The following is a 26,388-nucleotide window of genomic DNA, read 5'->3' as shown; positions in this document are numbered from 1 at the left end:
TGAAACAAATTTATTTCGTTGACAACTGTGATATCGAACTTCGTCACGGATACAACGCTTCCCAGAAGATCATTTAGGTAGGCCTTGTTAAGTAAAGCCATTCTAAGAGGCCTACTCAAGAAGTGCTGAAGAAGTGCGAATGCATATATTTATATTATTTAGCATTACAAATGAATTTCAATAAACATTTTAAGTTGCAATAACACTTATTTGGTGCAAACCTTAAGCAAATACTTCAAAGATGTATGCTTTTTATTAGGGATGTGCCGGATAACCAGATTCCGGATATCCTTTAAAAAATAAGAGACCGGATTCCGATATCCGGTAGACTGGTCTCCTTAATAAATTTCACAATATTTTTATATTGGGTTTTTTTATTTAGCGACATACTTATGGCCAGATTATTGACCAAAGGGCATCTCGAGCGGAGCTAGAGTAAGGCTGCCATATGCCTGAACTCATCGACCAGGACACATCATTCAAATCAAAAGCTAAGATACAAATTAATGTGGTGCCAATATATTCCCTTTAAGTACAATTGATTTGGTTCTGGTGTTGGATTATTTTGAAGTAATCTGAATCTGATATCACAAGTAATTTTTAAGCAAAAAATAAAACCGACTTCAATTTTCATATACAAATTTTAGATTATCGTTAATTTCTTCATGATCCAATGATCGGATTTAAATGAAATAAGTATGGGACTACCTGTGAGGTAGCACCTTTTCTTTAAAAAAAAATAATTATGGAAATCGGTTTACGTGCTCAAAAGTTTTGCGGTAGCATACACAAAAATATATATATATATATTCCGACGAAGTGATAACCTTCCTTTTTGTATCCGTAATCCATAGAGATGAATGAGTGATGACGATGTGTTGCATGAAATGCTAAAGTTTTCAGTTTTATTTTATCATAAAAGAACAAATTTGTCTTGACTGCGAAAAATGTTTGGCGCCTTTAACGTGGTCTTGAATGCTTGTCTTACCACCATTAGCAACTTTCCACATATCCTACAATGCGCTTCATGATTATTTTTGCTAATTTGTATATGCAAAAGGGGGATATATTTGCATTATTTAGAATTACAAATGAAATTCAATAAGCATTTTAAGTTTTAATAAAACATATTTGATACGAACCTTAAATAAATTCATTGAGGAGTATGATTTTTCTGAATTAAAAGAATTTCTCCAAAAGGATTTCTGGAAGCTCTCCTTTGGGTAGCGAAAGCAGAAGCCCTTCATACAAAAAAGAAAGGAAAAAGGAATGATTTTCATAAAGGCCTTTCGGAAGAGATTTTAGCCGGGTACCTGTTAAGTGAAGTGCACTTTCTTGGCATTTGTGTGAAGAAACAAAAGTAAGAAGTTAATCAAATAAACTAAAAAGAAGAAGGTAAACATGTTAGACAAAACGTGTTGTTATCGATTTTCGGTTACTAATAACAGAAAGCTTAATCTTATTTTTATAGCAAAAATCAGCCAAATATTAAATGGGTGCCTGCATTGACCTTAGTTAAAAAAAAACAGGACAGGAGAGTGTACCATGACACCAGGACAATTTGTCAAAACCAGGAGAAATCCTGGAAAACCAGGACGTCTGGCAGCCCTAGCATAGGGGTTAACGATATGTATGCATGCATAATAGTTCCTTCTTCTTCCCAAGAAGATATAAGTTCCCAGTGTGGAGACCCCACACAAAGTATTTGGGAGTAGTCTTGGCGAGTAAGCTGTTATGGAATCGCAATGTTGAGGAAAGGGTGAAGAAGGCCAGTAACGTAGGGCTGCCAGACGTCGCAGTTTTCCCGGACATGTTCCGGTTGTAAACTATTTGTCCGTGTCCCGGTCCAACCTTAAAATGTCTCGGATTTTATTTAAGTGTCCAAATTTTAGTTGCAGTGCGTGTTTTACTTACAATGTAAGTTTTCGTGACAAAGTTTACAGAATATAAAAATGTTTGTTTTTGTTATTTTATGGCCTTATAACAATTATATTCAACAATTTTTATTAAGCTCGCGGCCTTTTTTTAATGAAAACTTATTGTGGAAAAGCAACAATAATTTGAAAAAATGGTAGAAGTGATAGGTATTTCGGAAATCACCACATTTCCTCATCAGACTTCTTTCAGTAGGATTCGAACCAATGATCCCACTGACTCAGGCAGTTGCCTACGCACTGTGCTAAGTTCGCCTTATTAATTCTTGTTGCTTATTTCCACTATTTTCACTTGCTAAGCCAACTACAATCAAGCGCAGCTATTCCGCTGCAATTCACTTGATCATGTGGTTGTTGGTTTTGTTGGTTTGTGCTAATAATTCTATTTTTAGAATGCTTAACTTTTAGGTGTGCTCGTCCTTAAGTTATTTGTTTTTTGTTATTTTTTGGCCTTTTAACAATTATATTCAACAATTTTATAATGAGCTCGAGGCCATTTTTTAAATGAAAATTTATTGTGGAAAAGCAACAATAATTTGAAAAAATGGTAGAAGTGATAGCTATTTCGGAAATCACCACATTTCCTCATCAGACTTCTTTCAGTAGGATTCGAACCGACGATCCCACTGACTCAGCCAGTTGCCTATGCACCGTGCTAAGTACGCCTTGTAAATTATCGTTTGCTTTTTTCCACTATTTTCATTTTTGTTATGCCAACACAATCAAGCGCAGCTATTCCGCTGCAATTCACTTGATCATGTGGTTGTTGGTATTGTTGGTTTTTGTTAATAATTCTATTTTTAGAATGTTTAATTTTTAGGTGTGCTCGTCCTTAAGTTATTTGTTTTTGTTATTTTATGGCCTTATAACAATTATATTCAACAATTTTTATTGAGCTCGAGGCCGTTTTTTAATGAAAACTTATTGTGGAAAAGCAACAACAATTTTAAAAAATGGTAGAAGTGATAGCTATTACGGAAATCACCACATTTCCTAATCAGACTTCTTTCAGTAGGATTCGAACTTAGCACAGTGCGTAGGCAACTGGCCGAGTCAGTGGGGTCGTCGTAGTTTTAATGAAGAACGAGCAAATTATTTTTAAACACTAGTGCGTGTGCTTATTCGATGCACTTGGTTTTGGGCGGGAGTGCAATACAAGTGCGTGTGTGTGTTCGCTGTTCTTTGTTTATGCGGGAAATTCATAAGTCGCTTAAACATCCTGGCCCCCCTAGACGACTTGTCGTTGAGTGGATGTAAAATAAGCCGCGAGTATCCGGCTCGAAGGACCAATGATAACCATCAGTTACCACCTCTGCATGGTTGTAAGTCATGCAGAGTCCCTACGGCTTGTAGCGCTGTAGCTTTGCCGCTTAAACTCTATACGAGTTTTTGGGGAAGTGCGTCAAGCGGGACTGTTGAGCACCGGTTATTTATTTAAGTTAGAAAATTGGGTAGGCGTCGTGGCCAATGGGAGCTCTTGTACCACCTCTGTATGCTGAAATTCTCACAGAGCCCCAAAAGCTTGTAGCGCTTTGGCTTTTGCTGTTTAAAACCACTCCGGAGGAGTGGTGATGCATCAAGCGAGATTGTTGAGCATGATTTTGGGTGCCAGCAATTAACTACTTTAGTAGGTTTTGTTCTGCGGCAGTTGAGAAGTGCATAAAAAAATGCATACCCAATGAAGAACGAGCAAATTATTTTTAAACACAAGTGCGTGTGTTTATGCGCTGCTACTGAAAGAAGTCTGATGAGGAAATGTGGTGATTTCCGAAATAGCTATCACTTCTACCATTTTTTCAAATTATTGTTGCTTTTCCACAATAAGTTTTCACTAAAACGGCCTGGACCTCAATAAAAATTGTTGAATATAATTGTTATAAGGCCATAAAATAACAAACACAAATAATTTAAGGACGAGCACACCTAAAAGTTAAACATTCTAATAATAGAAATATTAACAAAAACCAACAAAACCAACAACCACATGATCAAGTGAATTGCAGCGGAATAGCTGCGCTTGATTGTGGTTGGCTTAGCAAAGTGAAATAGTGGAAAATAAGCAACAAGAATTAACAAGACAAACTTAGCACAGTGCGTAGGCAACTGGCTGAGTCAGTGGTGATCGTCGGTTCGAATCCTACTGAAAGAAGTCTGATGAGGAAATGTGGTGATTTCCGAAATAGCTATCACTTCTACCATTTTTTCAAATCTGTTGCTTTTCCACTATAAGTTTTCATTAAAAAACGGTCTCGAGCTCAATAAAAATTTTTGAATATAATTGTTATAAGGCCATAAAATAACAAAAACAAAAAACTTAAGGACGAGCACACCTAAAAGTTAAACATTCTAATAATAGAAATATTAACAAAAACCAACAAAACCAACAACCACATGATCAAGTGAATTGCAGCGGAATAGCTGCGCTTGATTGTAACTGGCTTAGCAAGTGAAAATAGTGGAAATAAGCAACAAGAATTAATAAGACGAACTTAGCACCGTGCGTAGGCAACTGGCTGAGTCAGTGCGATCGTCAGTTCGAATCCTACTGAAAGAAGTCTGATGAGGAAATGTGGTGATTTCCGAAATAGCTATCACTTCTACCATTTTTTCAAGTTATTGTTGCTTTTCCACAATAAGTTTTCATTAAAAAACGGCCTCGAGCTCAATAAAAATTGTTTAATAGAATATCAAAATGTTTAATTACCCCTAGAAAGTACCAAAGAGAAAGTATAAATTCCTTCCCGCTTTCACAGAAGAGTTGTCATTTGTTTATATTTTTTGACGTTATAGTACCTTAAAAGAGAGCCTCACTGAGTTGTCCATCACATCTTGTTTAATACACCTTGGCAATACCTAGTCATAACTCTTAATGTAGAGGAGTTTTTTCTCTTTTTCATCTCAATGGACTAAGGAAAGAAATTCGCTCAATTTAAGTATATACGTTAAAAATGACGTGTAAAGGGTTTTACAATTATATTAAGGAAAAGTCTGCAGTTGAAACAAATTCACAGCAACGAAAAATATTACTGATTTTTTAATGTTATCTTGTACTTAATTTTTTTTCATGAAACCTAGTTTACTTAGAAGTACAGTGCCGTGCAAAATTATTAGCTCAGAGAATTTTCCATCAGATCTTTTAGAAAAGTTTTGAAAATTTTGCTTTTTAGTCAAATCGCGTTGATTTTTAGCAATTTTGTTTTTGCTGGCAGTGTCTTCCCTACGAAACGAATTGTTGAACATAGTTTGTATGGAACAAAACTTCATGGGTTTTATGTTAGATTTACCACCGTGTCCCGGCTGGGAACGGAGATATCTGGCAGCCAAAGTAACGCCCTTTATGCAGGCAAAATAATGCTGGGTGTCCCTTGCGGTCTGCCACCCTATGATGCATTGGTTCTACACAGCAAAATTCAGACCAGTACTGCTCCACGGTGGTTTGGTATGGTGGAATGCCGCAAAAAAGTCATCATATAATTGGGAAGGTTCAGCGCCTCGCGACACTGTGCATCACGGGAACGCTGAGGTCCACTCCAACAGTTGCTCTTGAAATAGTCCTCAATTTACCCGTAGGTAGATTGGCGGCCATAGGGGAATTCAATTTCAGAACCTTTGGACACAGCTCGATTGGGGCGGGAAGCACCGGCAGCACGGGCTACATGGCACATAGCTTTAATTGGGAACGAAGATCAAGAAATGGATAAATATTTACCCATTATACCCAGACAGGAAGATCCTTTAATTTGGTGAAGCATAGTCGCAAATAATTTTTAATTTTTTTTACACTGGCAATGAAGTATCTCTGCGAACCACCTTCCTCACTGAATTAAAAAAGAGTGTTTAGTGCATCGGGTACCATGTATGTTGAAAATAGAAATGAGTCGGTAACCGGTAATGCGGAAATGCTTCTTTTCATAATGATAAATATATAAATTTTTAAGTCTAATTACTAATTGGATACTAGTAAATTTGATTATACAAATACAAAAAAAAAAAAATAAAAATCTGAACTAGATTTCTAAATTGAATCTTCTATAATGGAAATCCGGAAATCCGGCCGGATATCTACCGGACACCCGGCACATCCCTAATTTTTATAAATTAAAGAAGCAACTTTAAAAGAACTCCTCCAAAAGGCCGTCTGAAGTACGTCCTATAAAAGCCCTTCTAAAGGGCATTCTATGGGGAGCGAAAGAAGAAGCCCTTAAATTTGTGCCATTGCATACAAAAAAGAAAGGAGAAAGGAATGTAGAATTGAAGTCCTCTTGACTCTCAGGCAGACTTTTCGGAAGGGTTTTTAACTCCTGAAATTATCTACTGGGTTTGGTTAGGTTACTTAAAATGGCAATGGAAGATATGCTTTCTGACGACCACAAAACCATAATCAAAGCAGATAAATGCCCCACTGGAAGCCATTAAGTGAATAGTTGGTGAAAGTGTTGTATCGAAATGTTCCAACAAAAAATTAATTTTGGGCGAGACGAAGTTCGCCGGGTGCGCTAGTTATTGTTTATTATAATTAGATATTGATGTGGTGAAATGTGGTGGTGTGGTGGTTGCGGGAAATACAACAAATTGTGAGTATTAAAACAAAAAGTCAGCATTTAGAGAAATGAGAGAGCATACTTTTTTGGTTTTAGCTTTGCTAGATTATTCGTATTTGCTGGAGTTAGATAACGCGGCTTGGTACATTTGGCACACAGCGAACATACATAAAAACAACTTTTTTTATACCCGAGCGCACATGTGGCAATGGGCGTGACCCCGCCCACTTATGATGAAATGCTGTACCATACTCGGTCCGAGCCTTTTTTGGGGTCCAACTAAGAAATCTGTTGAAAATCTTTTAAATCGGGCAATAACCACGCCCACCTCCCATATAACGGTAATTTGCAGAAACACGAAAATTGCGAAAAATCAGTAATTACTGAAGCTGTTTCACTCAAACTCGACGATTGCAATAATCACCTAGCAGGAAATTTTATTATTATAAATTTTTGGATAAAGAGCTTGGCCCCGCCCACTTATGACCACAAATGTGGTAAACGGTAAACGATTCATAAAATCCAACCAAAATTGGTGCACCTTATAACCTTGGTACGGAAAAGCAATTTGTTGAAAATTATTCAAATCGGACTAAAATTACACCCCTTCCCGTATAACGGTAAATTTCAAAAATACGAAAACTCTAGGTCTATCTCGGTAACCCCTTTATCGATTTCTACCAAACTTGGTTCAATGATTTCATTAAGTCAGCATATTATCAAAAACGTTTGAAATCGGGAAAGCATCCCTGCTTATCGTGTAAAGGTAGTTGAGAGAAAGTTGAAACAACGATATTTGATACCTGCGCCGGGTATATAAAATTCGATTTCGCCCGAACTTATACTTTTTTAGTTGTTTTAAGTATCACTTTTGTTTCACAAATTTATGTTATATTAGAAAATAACTAACTAACAGAACGTAAGCAATCATTTCAAGGTTTAACTGCAAAGAAGAAATATTTAAACCGATTTATTCGTTTCTGATTTATAGCAGTTGTAAAAACGATTTCATGATTTTTTACCACATTTGGGCATATTGACACGCCCTTTTTATAGATTCCTTCAAATAATGTTGATATTACCCTTTCCAGATAGCTAAGCTTTAAAATGCAAAAAACCATTTTCCAATCGGAGCAGTCTGTGCGAAGTTATTACATAACATACATATTTTGGGACTTTATTTTATAATATGTAAGATGTAAGATGTAGATATAGATGTAATGAATAAGTGAAAGAAATATCAGAATATTGCAGAACCCTGCAAATGGGAATTGCCGGGTTAAAACTGAATTGCATGTTAAGTTATGATAATAATAATTATTATGCTCAACTTATTTTATATGTTCTTTAATAATATTTACCCGCACATACCATTCAAAGGAAAAAACGAATCGAAAAAAATAAAAACTAAATATATATTTTTTTGTTTGGTAAAACTCGATTTTTTCAAAAACTGTCCACAGGATTATTTTCTTTTTGGTATTAAATTGTTGAAAAAATATAAGCAAACAAATAAAAAAGGATATAGGATGTGCTATGACTTCGTATTTAAGGTTGGTTCACGCACACCGTGTCACATAAACAAGAAAATGAATTTTAATTTATAACAAAGACTTACAGTAATGTGAAAGTAGCCAGGTTTTCGGATCCAAATATGAACGAAAATCGTAGATGTGTTTTATAAATGATGTATCGTTGGCAGACAGTATATTTTGCACCTGCTTTATGAGTTGATATTCTGGTATCTCTTGGAATTTCGGAGTTTCATTAAAGGCATACCATGATACTGGTAGCTTCTGTTCAAAATCAATTACGCCTTTTTCAGGGTCGAATACGAACTTAGTTTTTGCTTCACGATATATGCTCGCTATTTCCAAAGCATTCAGTGCATAGTTTCGCATTTTGTTACGAATCAGAGCATAAATCTGTTGCAAATGCTTCCTAAATTTCAATTCCTTGGCCATCCATTCCATTTCGGAAACTACGTGATTAAATTTCTTGATGAGAACCTTAAGTTGCTTTATCTTTCCCAGCTCTTTAATTTCATGCCAAATTTCGTGTATAACTTCATTCAGTTCGGAGCCGAACGGGATAACTTTGTAATATTTTTCCTTTAAAAAACTCCAAGCAACAGACGCATACTTTTTAGTATTTAAAATGAAATCATGCGATTTTATGTCTTTATATAAATTTTCTATATCTTGTGTAAAACTAGAAATTTGGTTAAAATAAGTTGACTCAGCCAATTCATTCGTTCGTTCATAGATAAAGTTGAACACCTTTTTGCTCAAGTCCCATATGGTTTTTTCAATAAAACTCATAGATTCGAACACGTGAGGTTCGATACGTTTAAGAACTCCTTTGAAATAGGTGGAAATTGCGTTAGAGAATTTACTCCAAAAAATTTCTATATGATGAATAAAAGATATGTGTAACTCTTTTACAAATTTTTCGTACTTTTTGAAACCTTTCTCCATAACATCGGTTAAATATTTCAGAGACTGTCCATGAAAGAAGTTATTGATGCCTTGTACAATTTTATTATAAGTCCTCTTTATCATCTCAATCATCTGAACTATGCTCCTGCTCAATACTTTTACGGATTCTCCTAAAAATTGCCCAATCTCTTTAAATATTATCGGTAATGAATCCACTTGGTCTCGTAGAGCTATTTCATCCAGCATAGTGTATGTAAAGTTAACGAACGTTTTGATATAAAAGTCATTCGCTTCGTATGATTTATTCATAAAAGTACGGAAGTCTTCCAAGTCTTCCTTTAAAACACTTAGCTGGCTTATATCATTGATGAAGTCTTTATTATATTCTTTTGCTGTTTCCCAAACAACAGTAATTGCGGAAAAAGTTTCAATATGTAGCGTTGTTGTCCAAAAATCAATTTGTTCAGTAAATGCATTCAAAAGAGCTTCCTTAGTGCTGATGATTTTCTCTTTTAATTCACTTTTTATTTTTGGTCGCCAATGTAAACCTCCACTTAAATGACGAGAGTGATTTAATTTGATATATGAGCTAACATCAACCACACTTATCTCATCATAGTTACGCCAGACCTTTATATAGTTCTTTCGTGAATCGGGAATACATCCAAACATTAAAAGGTTGTGACTACCGTCTTCTGTTAAATTAAAGTACATATGGGCTTCTTTTTGAAGCATATCAATGTAAATATAACCAGAATTGTTGACAGCGGGTGTGTTCCACAGCGTGGCATTCACTCCGTATACCGGATAGTTAAAATTCGGCTGCATCCATATACGCAATGTACCGTAAGGTGATTTACGCTGAAATAATATTTGTGAAATGTTATTTTCATACTGAAACATGTACTATATGTATGAACATAGGTATGTGTTATTTTCTTAATATTTTCTCTTAACCTACTGCGCAATAAACAGGTGAAGTAACAGCTTTTTCTGGCATTCGACTGCCTAATGGCTCATTCCACGGTAATCGATACCGAAGGAAACGAAAATAAACTTAAGAATTTGGGTGTATTACTTCTAATAAATAAGAGTAAATAAATCAAACTTTCAAAACTGAAAGCGAAAATTTCGAAATTTATCGCGAAATCAGATATATATTTTACCTTAGGTTGTACCATTTACAAACTCATATGATAGGTTTATTTTCTTCAAAATTGAAAAGACTGATTTTCTTAGACCATTTTCTATTTTGCATTGTTTAAACGGTCAATGCAGAGAACAATTTGTCAGCATTGTAAAGGCTGGTTTTCATTAGGTCAAAATCACTGACAGCAAAAACTGCCTTTATCTGCCAGCTGTTCATTTGGTGTCAAATGCGTTTTCATAACATTTTAAAAACTGACCAAATGTCGATACCGCAGTGCATGTAAAAGACTGTCGTCAAATTTCCGTGTCAGATGATTGACATTCCGTTTTCATTACTGATGTCAAATGTGAAGTTAAATTTTTACAAAAAGTGTAGACTACCGACCTTTTAGCTCTAGACAAACCAAAAATGTAACTGGATAAAACTCTTCATGCTGATTTCAACCTTCCAAAATTATTTAGCCCAAGTAAAAAAATAAGAAGATGTAGGAGGTTAAGTTAAATTTTTCGATATATTGAAATATCAATAGTCCTGTTCGCTATGCAAATGCCTGTAACAAAATTCAGAGAATAAGGTGTCTTTCTCTCCCAAAGAGAGAAACTTACTTTGCAAGCTTCACTGCCAGCTGGCGTCCACGGCTGCATTTCGAACATAATAAACTTTTTAAGTTATTTCAGGTGGAAAACAAAATAGGACATATACGTATATTTCTTCTTATTCGGACTTTCTTCAACATACGCTTCATTTTCTTTGTGGAAGTCACTGTCGGATTTCCTATATCGACAGTGGTGTCGACTGCGTTCCGATTAGGAATACAGTTTTTTCAGCCGAGTACCTTTCAAATGTTTGAAATTAATTGAATAAACAAATATTTACATACTTCTTTCATTAGTAAACCGCAACAAGATTGTTCACTTTTAAATTTAACGAACTTGTTGATTCAAATCAATGTTGACAAAAATGCAACCGTGTGCCACAATCCTGCTTGCAAATTCTTGCTTGCTCCAAATGAAATGCCAAAATTGTGCACTCTCCTTGCAAGTTAAACTGGTTTTTTGGCCAAACGAACACGATTTGGTAACAATTGGTACCAAGTTGTACAAGTTTTTATGCATAGCGAACACTCTTAATATCCCATGAACTACATAACCGATTAAACTAATGATGTCAAAATGAAAATGATTAGTTTATCTTTCAGTTGATGTACATAATTTTTCTGATTTTTTATATTTTTAAGTCCAAAGTACTAGAAAACAAAAAATTTAATTGTCTCATAAAATTACATTTTTTGAAGAAAATTTTATAATTAATGCGACAGAACTTTATATTACCTAGAAATTAGAAGTTATTACTTTATATAGAAAGGTCTTTTATAACGCACAGTTTAACGAAAGTAGTGGTAAAAATCGAAATTTTATATATATTTTTTTAAATGTCGTTTACCTAAAATTTCTTTAAAAATGGTTATAGTAAATACGTCGTAAAAAGGGTATTAAAATTATCTTTGAATAGGTATCAATACTTTTCTAATCGGTCAAGTAGTTTCCGAGATATTAAACATATAAAATACAGGAAAGTTGAAGTTCAACATGTTATATTTTCTTTGCTTTTTACTTGCCCCAAATAATTTCAAGGCAAGGTTGAAATCAGCGTGAAAATTTCTATCGATATGCATTTTTGGTTTTTTTCATTATTTTGACAACATTTGACGCCAAACAAGTACTTAATATTTTATTATATATTGAAGCAAAACATATTTTAATGTCACGCCCGTCACAAAATGCAAATAATATTTATTTTTTGAAGGAAAACACATCTTGCACAATGTAGAAAAGCTGACGAAAGTAACGCTATGACACAGGCGAATGTGTTCGAATTGCTTTTAAGTATTAATATGCTTTTCTTTTAGAAAACAAAACCGATTATGTTGGTCACGCCCGTCACATGTCACACCCGTAACAATTTAAAATTTAACGAATTTTAATGAGTTCGGTCATGGACTGCTACTGTTACTTATCTGCTAACATGAAATGTATCATATATCTGTTTGTGATCACCGATGATAAAGCTAATCATAAATATATGTTGCTCGAGCAATAAGAAAACTAAGCTATGCTGTCACGGATACAAAAACCTTTACTTCACTAGTCCGGGTAAAAACAGTTTCTCATACGGTTTGACAGGTAACAGCTTCATGAAAAGTATAGTACTACTTAAAAATAAGGTACTTTACAATGACTCAGACAGAGAGTGAAGACGAAGAGTCCGATCAAGGATTATACCCCCCTTAGGTAACAGAATCTTTTATGTGTTTGTAAAATCCGATTTTTTGACAAATAAAGTCACTTTATGTACTTTTGTCCGATCAGTTCAAATTTGTTTAATTTTATGTTTATGGCTAGTCTGATATTTAAGCATTGGTGCAAATAAAATTACATTGTTCCACTTTTTACTCGACGTTTCGCTAAAACCTTTCTAGCATCTTCAGGGGTATTGTTTATTTTCTCTGTTAAGACAAATATAAAAGAACAAAAAAAACAACACACACATTAAGTATTAATCGAAAAACAATTGAACATGTGTACATATACAACAACAAATTTAATTAAATGACAAACCAATTTACATTTTTTAGATATTCAAACATTGATATACATAAATACTTAAAAACTTAATCACTAAAGAAATATCCATACCACCTGATGTGGTAGTTTTGTCCGTACTGAAAGATTTATTTTTATAAACAAGTAATGTATGCGGCCGCAATGTTGTCTGTGTCTTCCTTCTTATTAAATGTCATATCTCGTTTTTGCATGATTCTAAGGCTCTCTATTGTGTACCGGGTTGGCTCTCGTTTTTCTTTACCAATAATAGTTGTGTTTAATGATACCGAAAAAAGTTCAGAGCAGCTCAAGTTAGAGCAGAATCGAGCAGATGTCAAAAAAACAATAGATCAAGTTAGAGCAACTCAGATTACAAATCTCATGAAACACTTTTCAGGCAGAAATTTTCAAAACGGTTGCTTGCTCTAAGTTACTCCATCAAAAAAGTTGGTTCAGAAAATCGTGCTCTAAGTTGCTCTAGTTCCACTTAGCGCAGGCTCATGAAACAAAAACTAGAGTAAGTTAGATCAAGCAAAATCCTCATGAAACACAATTTTGTGAGATATCTTAACCTGGCGTAACCTAGAGCAGCTCATTAAACACAACTAATATTTGTATTTGCGAAGTCAGCTGTGTGTCCACTTTCTAAAATGTGCTGTGATAACGCTGTACTGCTTTTCTGTTTTCTTATGTCCGCTTCATGTTCGCCTAGTCGAACACCTAAAGGCCGCTTCGTTGTTCCGATATACACTTTTCCGCATATTTCAGTTTTTTTTTCTTTGCATTTAATTTCGTAGACTACGTTGTTTTGCTGGTGGACATCGACTGGACATTTTGTTTTTGTATATATTGCCGAAAGGGTGTAATTAGATTTAAATGCAAGTGTTGTGTTTTGTGTTGTTGTTATGTTGTGATCAAAGTTATCAGTAAGATTGAGAATGTATGTAACACTGTAGAATTTCTTTGCGCTTTTTGTCGTTTCCGTACTAAAATACATCTTAAATGAGTTAGAAATTAATAATTTTATAAGAAAACAAAGCTGCCTCTGTCAAGGGATCGCAGAAAAGAAAAGAAAGGCTCTCAATTCCAAAGTAAACAAATTCAAAAACCTTCAAATGCGAAGATTGGGAATAAAAACTAACAATAACTGGTTCGAAAACAATACGTCCATAGAATTTCCGGAAGAGGTAAAATGGATACTCTCACTGGGAAGAAAATTTGCTTTGCCAACTACAAAATCAAACTTTTCGCCGATACATATAATAGCAGATATGGAGCAACTAATAAAGTCACTGGAGAACGACAAGGAAAAGGAAATAGCAAGAAATAAAGTGAACAATAGAATCTTAATGTTTAAGCGCAACACAAAACACGACGAAGCGGAGAAGTTTATTTTATCAGCAGTTTTTAAAGCAAAGGCATTTATCCAGAAGCACAAAAGAAATATTGTTATAGCTGATGCCGACAAAGGCAACAAAACTTTAGTCATATACAAAGCAGAGTACCTAGAAAAGATAAACAAACTAATAGAAGACAGATATACATATAAATCAATAAGAACTGATCCTACAAATACCCTTCAAAGAAAAAACAACAAAATAGTGGACGAACTTTACAAAGGCAAACACATAAACTTCAGGGAAAAACAACAACTCACCTGCACTGCAGCCACGGCGCCCAGAATTTATGGCTTGCCAAAAATACATAAGTTGAGTTGCCTGAGACTGAATGCCGGTTTAATTCCAGCACTGAGCCCGCACTCGTACATTGTCGAATCTTCACTGATGGCTCCAAAAGTGTCTCTGGGTTATTATCTGGGCTCTTTTCCGATGTTAATGGGGGACTTTTCTGTTGGGGAATATGCTCCGGTATTCCAGGCTGAGGTAATTGCAATACTCAAAGCCATGGACTACGTGGTGAATATAGGTGGAGGGGAAGGAGTTTGCGTGACTGCAGTGAAAACCAAGCTGCACTTAAGGAATTGTCCAGCCCTCTATTTAAGTACTTTCAAACTAGTTCGGCAATGCAAGTCTGGACTAAAATATGATGGTGAACATAACGAGGTCGTTCGGCCAGAGTTGGCTCAGACCAGGCTTTTTCGGTCCGCAACCAGTTTTCGCACACCCACTTTCGGCAATCGAAGCCACCATCAGAAACTGGGTGGATACTTCGCTCAGAAATAACTGAGAGGCATCGAGGGGATGCAGGTGGGCAAAACTCATCTTGCCTTCAATCTCACAAGTTCTATAAAATTGTTTGCTCTCAGTGAGCGGACGACACCGCAGAAAACTTGCTGGACTGCTGACTGGTCACTGCACGTGGCACAAACACCTGACTGTGATAGGCGCAATTACAAGTCCATTTGCCCATCTTGCCTTGAAGAAGATGAGACGGTGGAGCACTTTTTGTGCTTCTTGCTTGTTTGGTTATTTGTCATCGATTTTTTTAAACTCGTTCTTTTCTCTATTGTCAGTTTCTGAATTAAAAGTTTGGCGTAAACAGCTTAGCCGTTTTGATGTTTTAAGTTTTGTGTTTTAAAAATGTGATAAATATTTTTCGCCTCACTTTAAAACTCGGACTGATAAAAATAAAAGTTATGCCATTAATACAAATAAACTATTTTACATATACTCCACGTACAAAGTCATGAGTGAGATGAGCATTTGATGAGTTTATGATGAAGATAATGTAAATAACGCTAGCGCTCGCAGTGCTCTTAAAAAATATAACTCTTCCGAGCGAGAGAGTATTTTGATATATTTACGAGCTCTATTTTTTAAAACCTACAAGTGTGTAATAACATTATTTTTATAAACAGAACACAAGAAAATATTTTACTTTTATTTTGACCACTCGCGATGCAAATTTACATTGTTAGATCTAATTTTCACATTTAATTTTTTTACGAGCTTTGAGAATATTTAGAAATGTATCAGCAGGTAGTCCACTGAAACCAGTAAATTTTTGAAAGGGGTCTACGAGAAAAAAAGTTTGGGAACCTCTGGTCTGGACGATATCGTGCTGAGATTGCCTTGCTTCATAAAAACCAAAAATTTTTCGATCGTTTATGCGATATCGTCAACTTAATTCCCATTTTGCTTCACGTAACAGTAACAGTAACACGTAACAGCAATACAAATACATGAATCAGTGTTTTGACGACGTCGTTTTGCCAGTATCGTTTGAACGACTTTCGTTTCAAAGTTGGTGATTCGTGCCCTGATTTTATCGACAACTATTCATAAGCACACATATAGTTTGTCGCTTACAGCTCCGTACAATTTTTAAGCGCAGATACGTATGCGTGTAAAAAAACGCGCCTAATAATGTGTATTTGTGTATTTATGTTCAACGCAACGAAAAGCAGAAAAGTAATCAGTAGCTAATTTCCTTTGCGTACTCGTCACACCCGTCACATTGACTAAAATTCATACGTTCCCACGACAGTCGGGTATACGTAACCGGAACGACCCAGATTTATATCTGGCCAAGGACTGTCACTCCAGCTACACTCCTCAAAATCTCTTTGGGGAATCTGTATGCTGTTACAACAACAACAACAACAACTAAAATTCATATAACTCGTTTCAATTAAATTGATGTTGCATTTTTTTAGGCATTGTGTATATCTCGGAAGCCTATTAGAATATATTATAGCTTAAGAAGTAAGCCTTAAAATGTGAGTGGAAATGTCACACCCGTCACCGTAGAATTAGCCTTACACAAAATTTTAAAAGCAGCTTTTCAAATAAGTATAGTTCCGGCATGCTCTTAACCGAAGTGTGTGAAAAAACCCACCTTTATTTTTTATTTATGTACTAGCAATTAACCGGCGTGCTTCGCTGCGCCTTAAACGTATTTTTGTGTTGTAACTAGGGATGTCGGAAAAACATCGATACATCGAAAATATCGATGTTTTGCTTCGATGCATCGAAAATTTTCCACTCGATGTATAAATAGTCGATGTATCGATGCATCGATGTATCGATGTTTTTTGAAAACTGACATCTACGGTACATTGAACCGTCATTCCAATTTTTCAATTGTTAAAAAAAAGAAGTGACTTTGGCCAAAAAATTTAAATGGTTGCAAGAATTCCCGTTAGAAACATAATTAGCTCAGTTGCAGTAATTTATTTCAAATTTTCTACAACTTTGCTAATAACATATTTTGTTGCGAAACATTATCTGAAAAATCCTATGCAAATCGATGCATCGATGTATGCCCTTCGATGCATCGAAAAATATCGATGTACATTTCGATGCATCGAATCAAAGAAAAACATCGATGTATTTTTGCCACTGACATCCCTAGTTGTAACTCTCTCCCAAAACTCGTATCGCCTCATTTGTAAAATATATTTAAAGAGCGTTATGAAGTCAGATTTTCAAAAAAAAATTCGATCTATGAAGCATTGTTTATTTATTTTTTGAGAGTGGGTGTTAGTTATGTAAAGTACCGACTTTCCCTTGGAAATTTAATTTATAATCTTATAACTGGAGTCTACTATCGCACCCTTTCCTCAAACGTGTATTAGTTCAATATTCAGATACCGTATATTTATCTAATTTGAAAAAAATCTCCCTACTATACAAATATGTACGGCAGTATTAACTAATATTTTCAAATGTTGTGGGAGGGAGTAACAAAACAAAAATACTCTAAAAGCGCAGAGAAGCACGCAGGGTATTTGCTAGTATTTAATAATTACACGAAATTATTCTAATTACCATGAATCAATTATATAAATAGGCAATCATGTTTCCTTTACACCCCTTTTACGGCTAAACTGTACTTCTAAGGTATAAACAATCATATATCATTAGAAAGGTATTTTGATGCTGATGTGCAGGCAATTTTTAAAATTTCAAATTAGTTTAAAATAGAGCGAAAAAATCAATTCAAAAGTCACACCAATACCAATGCCATACATGTACATGGTTGGGGCGGAAATGCCTCCTAAATGTATGCTTTAATATTGATAGTGAATTAAAGAAACGTGCTAAGCAGCAGTTTAGGAATAAGATGTATGTATGTATGTACACACGATTGAGAGAATACAAAGGTTACGCCGATCTCGGACCGCTATTCCTCTCTTAACGAATTTGACAGAATCGTTGTTTGCACGACGTCACACTGGTGCAACTTGTTTACGTTTTCCTTGCAACATTTTTTCTTCTTCTTCCATTCTTGCTCACGTTTTGGCATTTCTCTCTCGCAATTGCACCAGTGTGACGTCACACAAAAGTTATTCTCAAAAATCCTCTCTGATCGGCGCAATCTTGTATTCTATCATTCTTGGTATGTACACGAATAGATTAGCCTCAAACAAGGATGAAGATAATTTTGAGTATGGAGAAGAAGAAAGGGATAAATACAGAAATTAAAATAAAAGTAAAGAAACCTAAATATAAAGACAAAGAGGAAGGAAAATTTAAATACCTAACCTAATAACAATGGTGGGGGTGAATATGTAAATGAAGAAAAGAATGGACATATTTAGATCAGGATAAAGGAAAGGATAAAGATGAAGAAGAAGATGAAGACCAAGACGAGGAAGATGATGAAGATGAATATGAAGATAAGGATAAAGATAACTTATCTTAACTTAACCCCTTAACTTAACTTAACTCACCTCAACTCAACTCATCTCACCTCCGCTTAAAAACTTACTCCACCTGAGTTCGCAACACATTAATTCACCACACCTTAACCCCCCACACCTAAATCCACCACTACTTCACTCCCCACACCTAAATTCACCACACCTTAATTCACCACACCTAAATCCACCACACTTTAATTCACCACACCTTAACTCACCACACCCCAACTTTCTCACCACATCTTAACTCACCACACCTTAATCTACCACACCTTAATTCACCACACCTTAATCTACCACACCTTAATTCACCACACCTCAACTTTCTCACCACACCTTAACTCACCACAACTAAATTCACCACACCTCTTAAGACCACCACACCTGAATTCATAACACCGTAACTCCCACACCCAACTCCACCACACTGCAACTCACCACACCCAATTTCAACACATGACATGATATCACTAAAGAAACAATGTAAAGAAAAAGAGGAAGGAAAATTTAACTACCTAACCTAATAACAATGGTGGGGGTAAATACGTAAATGGAGAAAAGAATGAAGATATAGATCAGGATAAAGGAAAAGATAAATATGAAGACGAAGGTGAATATGAAGATGAAGATGAAGATGAAGATGAAGATGAAGATGAAGATGAAGATGAAGATGAAGATGAAGATGAAAATGAAGATGAAGATGAAGATGAAGATGAATATGAATATGAATATGAAGATGAATATGAACATGAACATGAACATGAACATGAACATGGACATGAACATGAAAATGAACATGAACATGAACATGAAAATGAACATGAAAACATGAACTTGAACATGAACATGAACATTAACATGAACATGAACATGAAGGTGTAGATAAACATAAACATAAACATTAAAAGCGATAGAGACAAAGATAGAGAGGAAGAAAGTGGTAGGGATAAAAAGGAAAAACAACTGAAGAATGTGCGATGTTATATTGTGATGTGTTATGCTACATATATTATGTTATTGAATCTAATGATATTCTATGTTATGTTATGCTAAGTACTAAGCTAAACTCCCCTCCACTTAACCCATTCCAACAAATTTTATTTGAGCTCAACTCAACTCACATAAACTATCCTTAATTTTAGCGGTTGAATGTCAACCGCTGGGCGAACACTAGTTACCTTAAACGAGCGTGTATATATATATGTATCCATAAGTTTCTCGGCAACGGCTCTAACGTAGCAAAATGAAAAATCGTTTAAAAAAGACTTTCGAAGTTGTATTTCTTCCAACTGTCAACAACTTTTTATTTGTCACGGGGAAAGTACCGTAAAAATTACTTGTATCGTGCGAATATCTATAGAAATTATCAGGGTTTGAAAAACTGTTAGCACAGCCACAACAGCCAAGCATTTGCTTTTTTGTAAATTGTTGTTGCTTTGCTAGCCGGCAATTACAAGTACCTGATGAAGATCTTGCAGAAGCAATGAGCTTAGCTGACGACGCTTTAAAGGAATTTGAAGAAATGCGACAAGATGCAGAAAAAACTTTCATTTGCTTTTCGAACACGTAGAAGAAGTATGCACCAACCTAGATACAGAAATCAAAGTACCGCGATACAGCGGTCGCCAAAAGAATCGCTTTAATGTGAAAACCGGAGACGCCGAGGCATACTGTCGCATTGCTTTTTACATTCCCTTCCTTGATACATACATTGCTCATTTGAAAAGCCGGTTCCTAAACCATAAATCAGTTTTAAATAATTTTAGTGTTTTGTTTCCAAAGTACGATTTTAACGAAAAAAAAACTGAAGAATTGTTTGCTTTCTATGAAAAAGTAATCGACTGCTCGAAACAAAACTTTCTTCTGGAGGTAAAAATGTGGAAAAAACGAGTTTCACACGAACATTTTCGAAACGCTCTCGAAGCATTAAAAGTAGCTAATACAACGTCTTTTGGGAATGTTTTTAAAATCTTACGTATATTGGCACTTTTGCCCGTTTCAATAGCCACACCTGAACGAAGCTTTTCATGCCTGAAAAGAATTAAAACCTACTTGAGAAATACAACGTGTCAAGAAAGACTCAACAGTGTAGCTTCTATGAATATTCACAAAGATATACATTTTTTAGTTGACGAAGTTCTAGAAGAATTTTTCAAAAAACCACGAAAAATTTGAAAATTCTTCGTTTCATTGATTTATAAGTAAAAAGAAAAATTGAATGTGTTTAAAATTATCAAAATGTTTTATAAATAAAGCGAAAAATTGAATATATGATTTTAAAAATTCGTGTTTGAAACTTTATTACGCATACTTTCTTCTAAAGAGCCTTTTTTCTAGACCCATATTAGTGAAATATTATTCTTTGACTTGAGGGCGGCAGCATTTCTAATTGGTTTATATTCCTAAATTTAGTTTTTCTTTTCGGAATATAATCTGTGGTTCATGCAAATGAGAGCAATTTTTGGGAGAGTTGTGTAAAGATTGAAGTTGCAGGATTTTACCCGATGCTTTTTTGTTCCGTACGTTTTGCTGTTACTCACTTTTTAATCTCAGAGAGTGATTTTGCTATTTGACCTTTTTCCAGCATTTTACATGAAAAATATTGGATCAGAGCTATTATATCATCCATACATATGCATATTATTAAGCTGACCAACCGTCCTCCTTTGAGGAGGATTGTCCTCCTCAAACGTGATTCGTCCTCCTCAAAAATTTTGTCCTTCTCTGTCCTCCTTTTGAGCAAAAATGTTTTCAAGTTTTATAGCTGTGATGAAATTTAAAAAAAATTTCGTTCAGAATATTATTATTTCCTAATCGTACACAATCATTGTATTTAAAAGGCGTTTACATTGTTCACCTTTCAGTTAAATGATATAAACTTTTTTTCAACTAATCGCCTCTAAAAGTTTAACAGTGTAAACGCCTTTAGCTGCAGTCGATAATATTTTACCCTTTACAACACTGAATGACTAGCTAACGACGCGTCTCCACAGGCGAAAATTATTGCCTACCATATGTCATTTTGTTTGCCAGATATGCATAAGTTTTATCAGCTGCAATATTTGTGCAAGGGGATTTTTTATCTTGATAAAAGATTTCGTACGATAGCTTAAAATAAGTATGTTCGTTTCACTGGAGCGCAAATCTGTTTCAAAAATTTTAGAAAATGTGTTATTTCACATCCAAGAACATAATCAAAAATAATACAGGCCTGTGTGGTTTTCCCCTTAAAAAACTAATTAGCGATTTGAGTACGTAAAAAAAATTATAAAAAATTTCATCACGAAAATTTTCCGAGAATTTTTTTTTTTATAATTTTATTAGCATTACCGTACATTGCTAGCGTTAACTTCGTAAACTCTCTATGAGTATTATTACTGATACTAATGGTTTTAAGTAAAAATTCTATTCTACATTAGTTAATTTTTGGCTTTTCATGCAAATTGCTAAAAGTTCTAACATGTAAGAAAAGAACCAAAGATGTATTTTAAATTAACATACCTAGATATTGAAAAAACATAATTATTGGAAAGCGGAAAAATTTGATTTGCAGGCCTGTGTAATCCAACAGAAATTAGCTAAATTTTTCTACCATTCTAAAAAATCAAATGCCGCTAAGTTTTCGCGCAAATGAAAATCTTGTTGTCAAATTAACTGATAGTTCATGGCTAGCAATATTTATAAAGATAACAGTTCTGATAATTATTGCTTTCCATGACCAATATGCTGTCTCCATTAACAATACATATATTAGCTATGATCCAGTACTTCATGAACTTACAGGATCTTACACCAACTTGCAGGAAGTTGCAGGAAAAATGTTCCCGTACTCCAAAATCCTTTAAAATCCTGTAAATGAGAGCGACTTTTGGAGAGTTGTGTAGAGAATGAAGTTGCAAGATTTTACCCGAACTATTCCTTCTGGTAAAATTATGNATGATCCAGTACTTCATGAACTTACCGGATCTTACACCAACTTGCAGGAAGTTGCAGGAAAAATGTTCCCGTACTCCAAAATCCTTTAAAATCCTGTAAATGAGAGCGACTTTTGGAGAGTTGTGTAGAGAATGAAGTTGCAAGATTTTACCCGAACTATTCCTTCTGGTAAAATTATGAAAAGTGTCAAGCAATCACTGGTTGATATTTTTACAGGAAAAATGGTTTTTTTGTTCCCGTACTTTTTGTTGGTACTCACTTTTTACTCTCACTTCAGGGAGTAATTTTGCTGTTTGACAGTTTTACAGGATTTTTCACGAAAAGTATTGGATCAGAGCTATTGTCTTATAACATGATCGAGATAAAGCGGTTGCCTGTGGGGATGCATAACCAGGGTCGCTATTTTTCTTTGCCAATTAGTAAAGACATTACTACACTGCGTTGAATAATTATAAGACCGCCACATATTAACAAATTTTTTATATTTTTTTTTATACTATTTAATATTAATTATTTTCTTATATATATATAGTTCATAATATATCAAACACCATACAAACTTTTGTGCAAATATTATTAAAATTCGGCGAATTTTCACAAACATTTTACATCTTTTTTAAAAATTTTTGGAAAAGTTTTGCGTATGCAGTTTTATAGCCCATGCAGTTTTAATTTTTTTTGCCCATTAGTAATGACATTACTACACTGCGTTGCATAATTATAAGAGCGCCACATAGTAACTAATTTTGACTTTTTATTTTTATATTAGGGGTCTTCATCAAAAGTGATAAACTGTTGATAAACTAAAATGAACTGTCAAACTTTGTATGGAAATCTGTTTAACCAAAGTGTATCACTTTATCAAACGACTTTGGAAAGAATGCGGATAAACTGATAAATTTAGCAGTTTATCCCTTTATCACTTTAGATGAAGACTCCCATTATTTAATTTCAATTATTTTCTTATAAAAATACTGTTCATTCAATAAAAAACACCATAAAAATTCTCATTTCAAACCTTGTGCAAAATTATAAAAATTCAGGGAATTTTTACCAAAATTTTTCATTTTTTTTAAGAAATAAGAATTGGGTATGCAGTTTTATAGCCCATGCAATTTTAGTACAATAAAGTGCGAGTTTAAAATGGCTACAAACTAACGTTTATTTTTGGCATTTTTCTTTTACGGCGCCACTCATTCTCTTCTATACAAAGTACGTTCGAAATTTTCTTATATGGAAGAAAATGAGCAACACTGTCAACAAAAAGCAATTTGCCAAAAATCAACGGCAATATGTACGCAGTGCATGGAATAATTTTTGCTTTTTTTTAACCATGTTAACTTCTACTTTATTTATGTGTTAAAATAAATATAAAACAAATTTTCAATGTGGAGTATTTGTCCTCCTAGAATGCTAAAAAATTCTGGTAACCTTAATAGTATACATACATATATTCATGTATGTTCATCAGTTATAAACGGTCCCAGTTAAAATTATTTCAGTATTTTTTTAAATTTTCGCCTTGCTTTTTTATCAAAATAGACTACTAAACCTATGCCTAAAACCATCTACGAATATCAAAACCAGGGCATGAATCACGTATGACGACAATCGTCTGAACGATATCGTGTCGAGATTGTCTTGCTTCATAAAAATCAAAAGGTGTTTGATCGCTTGTGCGATATCGTCAACTCGATTCCAGTTTTGCTTCACGTAACAGTAACACGTAACAGCAACACAAGTGCATGAATCAGTGTTTTGACAACATCGTTTTGTCAGTATCGTTTGAACGACTATCATTTCAAAGTTACGTCATTTATGTCCAGTTGCAACAAATGAGTCCATACATATTTATGTACATACATATCTAGGTACAAAGCCGTATGTATGTGCGGAGTTTAAATAATCAGAAGTAATAATCAATTGCAGCGCATTTCCTCTTACTATGCATATGCCTAAATGTATGCAACTATTTACAATAGCAAGCAAACACAGGGTGCTTCTAATGGAAATAAAAATTTTATGCTGAAGTCTATGCTTCAATTGTAGCGCATTTCCTCTTACTATGCATATGCCTAAATGTATGCAACCATTTACAATAGCAAGCAAACACAGGGTGCTTCTAATGAAAATAAAAAATGTATGCTGAGATTTTATGCTTGGAAATTTTTTGCTGGGATATGCTTCACAGCTTCGCAAATTTTACCCCACCGAAACCAAAGATGTATACACATCAAAAACTAACCAAAAATAATATTTTAAAATTTGTGCAAATTTGGTGCGGCTATAATTTTTAAAACTTATTATAAATATCAATTTTGAGTGAATAATCTCCAGTAGTTACTAAAATATCGCAGTTTTCGTATTTCTGGAAATTACCGTTATATGGGAAGTGGGCGTGGTTAAAGTCCGATTTCGCCCATTTTCAATACCAACCTACCTTGGATTAAGGGAAACCTACATACCAAATTTCGTTGAGATATCTCAATTTTTGCTCGAGTTATCGTGTACACGGACGGACGGACAGACGGACAGACGGACGGACAGACAGACATGGCTTAATCAATTTCTTTTTTCATCCTGATCATTTATGTATACATTTGTCTATATCTATCTCGATTCGTTTTGGCTGTTACAAACAACCGTTGTGTGAACAAAATTAATATACCCTTGTGCACAAGTGCGCTCGGGTATAAAAATAGAGAAAATAGTGAAAACTAAACCGACAAAACTCGATCTATGACAACCTGTGGTATCGTCTTCGCTAAAATGATCCGAAGGTAAATTTATTAAGCTATTTATGAAATATATTTTAAAGATAAATACTTTTTAGGAAGAAACAAAGCCCTCCAAAACCATTACCGGTGGAAGATAGTTCCGGAGAAAGCTCATTGTGTTTTGACATACCTACATATGTAACAGCGAAATACGTATGTGTTTGTTTTTCTTTTACATTAGTATATACTATACATATGTACGTATGTGTGTATCTTGCATAGACTAATAAAATACTTAAATAAAAATTTATATTTTATTACATACAGAGATACTAGGGCGGGGAAAATTATTTTATTATGCGCGTATAGCATAGGAGGATTCTACGTGGTATTCTAAGCAAATTTACTGAAGAAGCCATGGCTCTAAGATCAATTTGTAGTATGCCAAATTGTGAGAACAAGTTTCGAAGAAAATGTCAAAATGTTCACTGTTGGGCCCTCCAGTGGAAGTTTTAAGAAAAAATTAAGTGCAGAAATGGACTCCAAAACCCCTTATAGCATATTTTTATACAAAATTAAAGCACTACTTTCCGAAACCTCCGGCTACTGCTAAGAAAGCTATTTTCGCAATTTGGAAAACTCCAAATTGATTTTAGACCCATGGTTAATTCGGCACAATTTCTTAAAATTACACATAGAATCCTTCTGTGCTATACACGCATAGTCGAAAAAATCTCCCATACAAATTGACCCGCCCTAATGCATACATAAATATCTATATGTAAATCTACCAATATCTGAAGTGAGAGAAACAGTGAGTAACAGTAAAAAGAACGGGAACAAAAAAAAGGCGTGAGTACTAGGTACTCATGAAATTTGATGTGTAAACATATGCGTACGCCAAGCATAAAAGTATGTACTTTCACACATAAATATACTCTCAATCAAAGCTCGTTAGCTGTCAAATTGGTTGTAATTGTTATTCTCACAACTTGAGGTAAAGTTTAGCTTCTTCTCTGTGACACCGTGGTAAATTTTTCTGCTATACATATTATGCTATTTAAAGATATTTTAACTTAATATTTGTTTATTGTAATTTTTATGGCCTTATGGCAATTATATTCAACAATTTGTATGAGCTTGAGGCCGTTTTAAGTGAAAACTTATTGTGGAAAAGCAACAATAGTTTGGAAAAAAAGGTAGAAGTAATAGCTATTTCGGAAATCACCACATTTCCTCATCAGACTTCTTTTAGTAGGATTCGAACCGACGATCACCACTGACTCAGCCACTTGCCTACGCACTGTGCTAAGTTTGTCTTGTTAATTCTTGTTGCTTATTTTCCACTATTTCACTTTGCTAAGCCAACTACAATCAAGCGCAGCTATTCCGCTGCAATTCACTTGATCATGTGGTTGTTGGTTTTGTTGGTTTTTGTTAATATTTCTGTTATTAGAATGTTTA

The 26,388-nt window shown here is 34.5% G+C and overlaps 1 protein-coding gene across 1 annotated transcript in view; it reads right to left on the bottom strand.

The window, feature by feature from the left end:
* The window catches only part of LOC108359123 (uncharacterized), a gene marked incomplete at its 5' end in the record, with an annotated part of 229,837 nt that overhangs the window by 111,763 nt on the left and 91,686 nt on the right, over positions 1–26,388 (bottom strand). The window contains one exon of the mRNA XM_017610801.1: positions 8,094–9,774. Within this exon, the coding sequence (XP_017466290.1) occupies positions 8,094–9,774 (1,681 nt within the window). The remainder of the gene's footprint in view (positions 1–8,093; positions 9,775–26,388) is intronic.

The sequence above is a fragment of the Rhagoletis zephyria genome, unplaced genomic scaffold (genome assembly GCF_001687245.7).
Source record: "Rhagoletis zephyria isolate East Lansing unplaced genomic scaffold, Rhagoletis_zephyria_1.1 Rzeph_scaffold_00342, whole genome shotgun sequence".
Taxonomy (NCBI): domain Eukaryota; kingdom Metazoa; phylum Arthropoda; class Insecta; order Diptera; family Tephritidae; genus Rhagoletis; species Rhagoletis zephyria.
The sequence above is the reverse complement of the archived record's forward strand: the minus strand, read 5'-3'. Positions and strand labels throughout refer to the sequence as shown.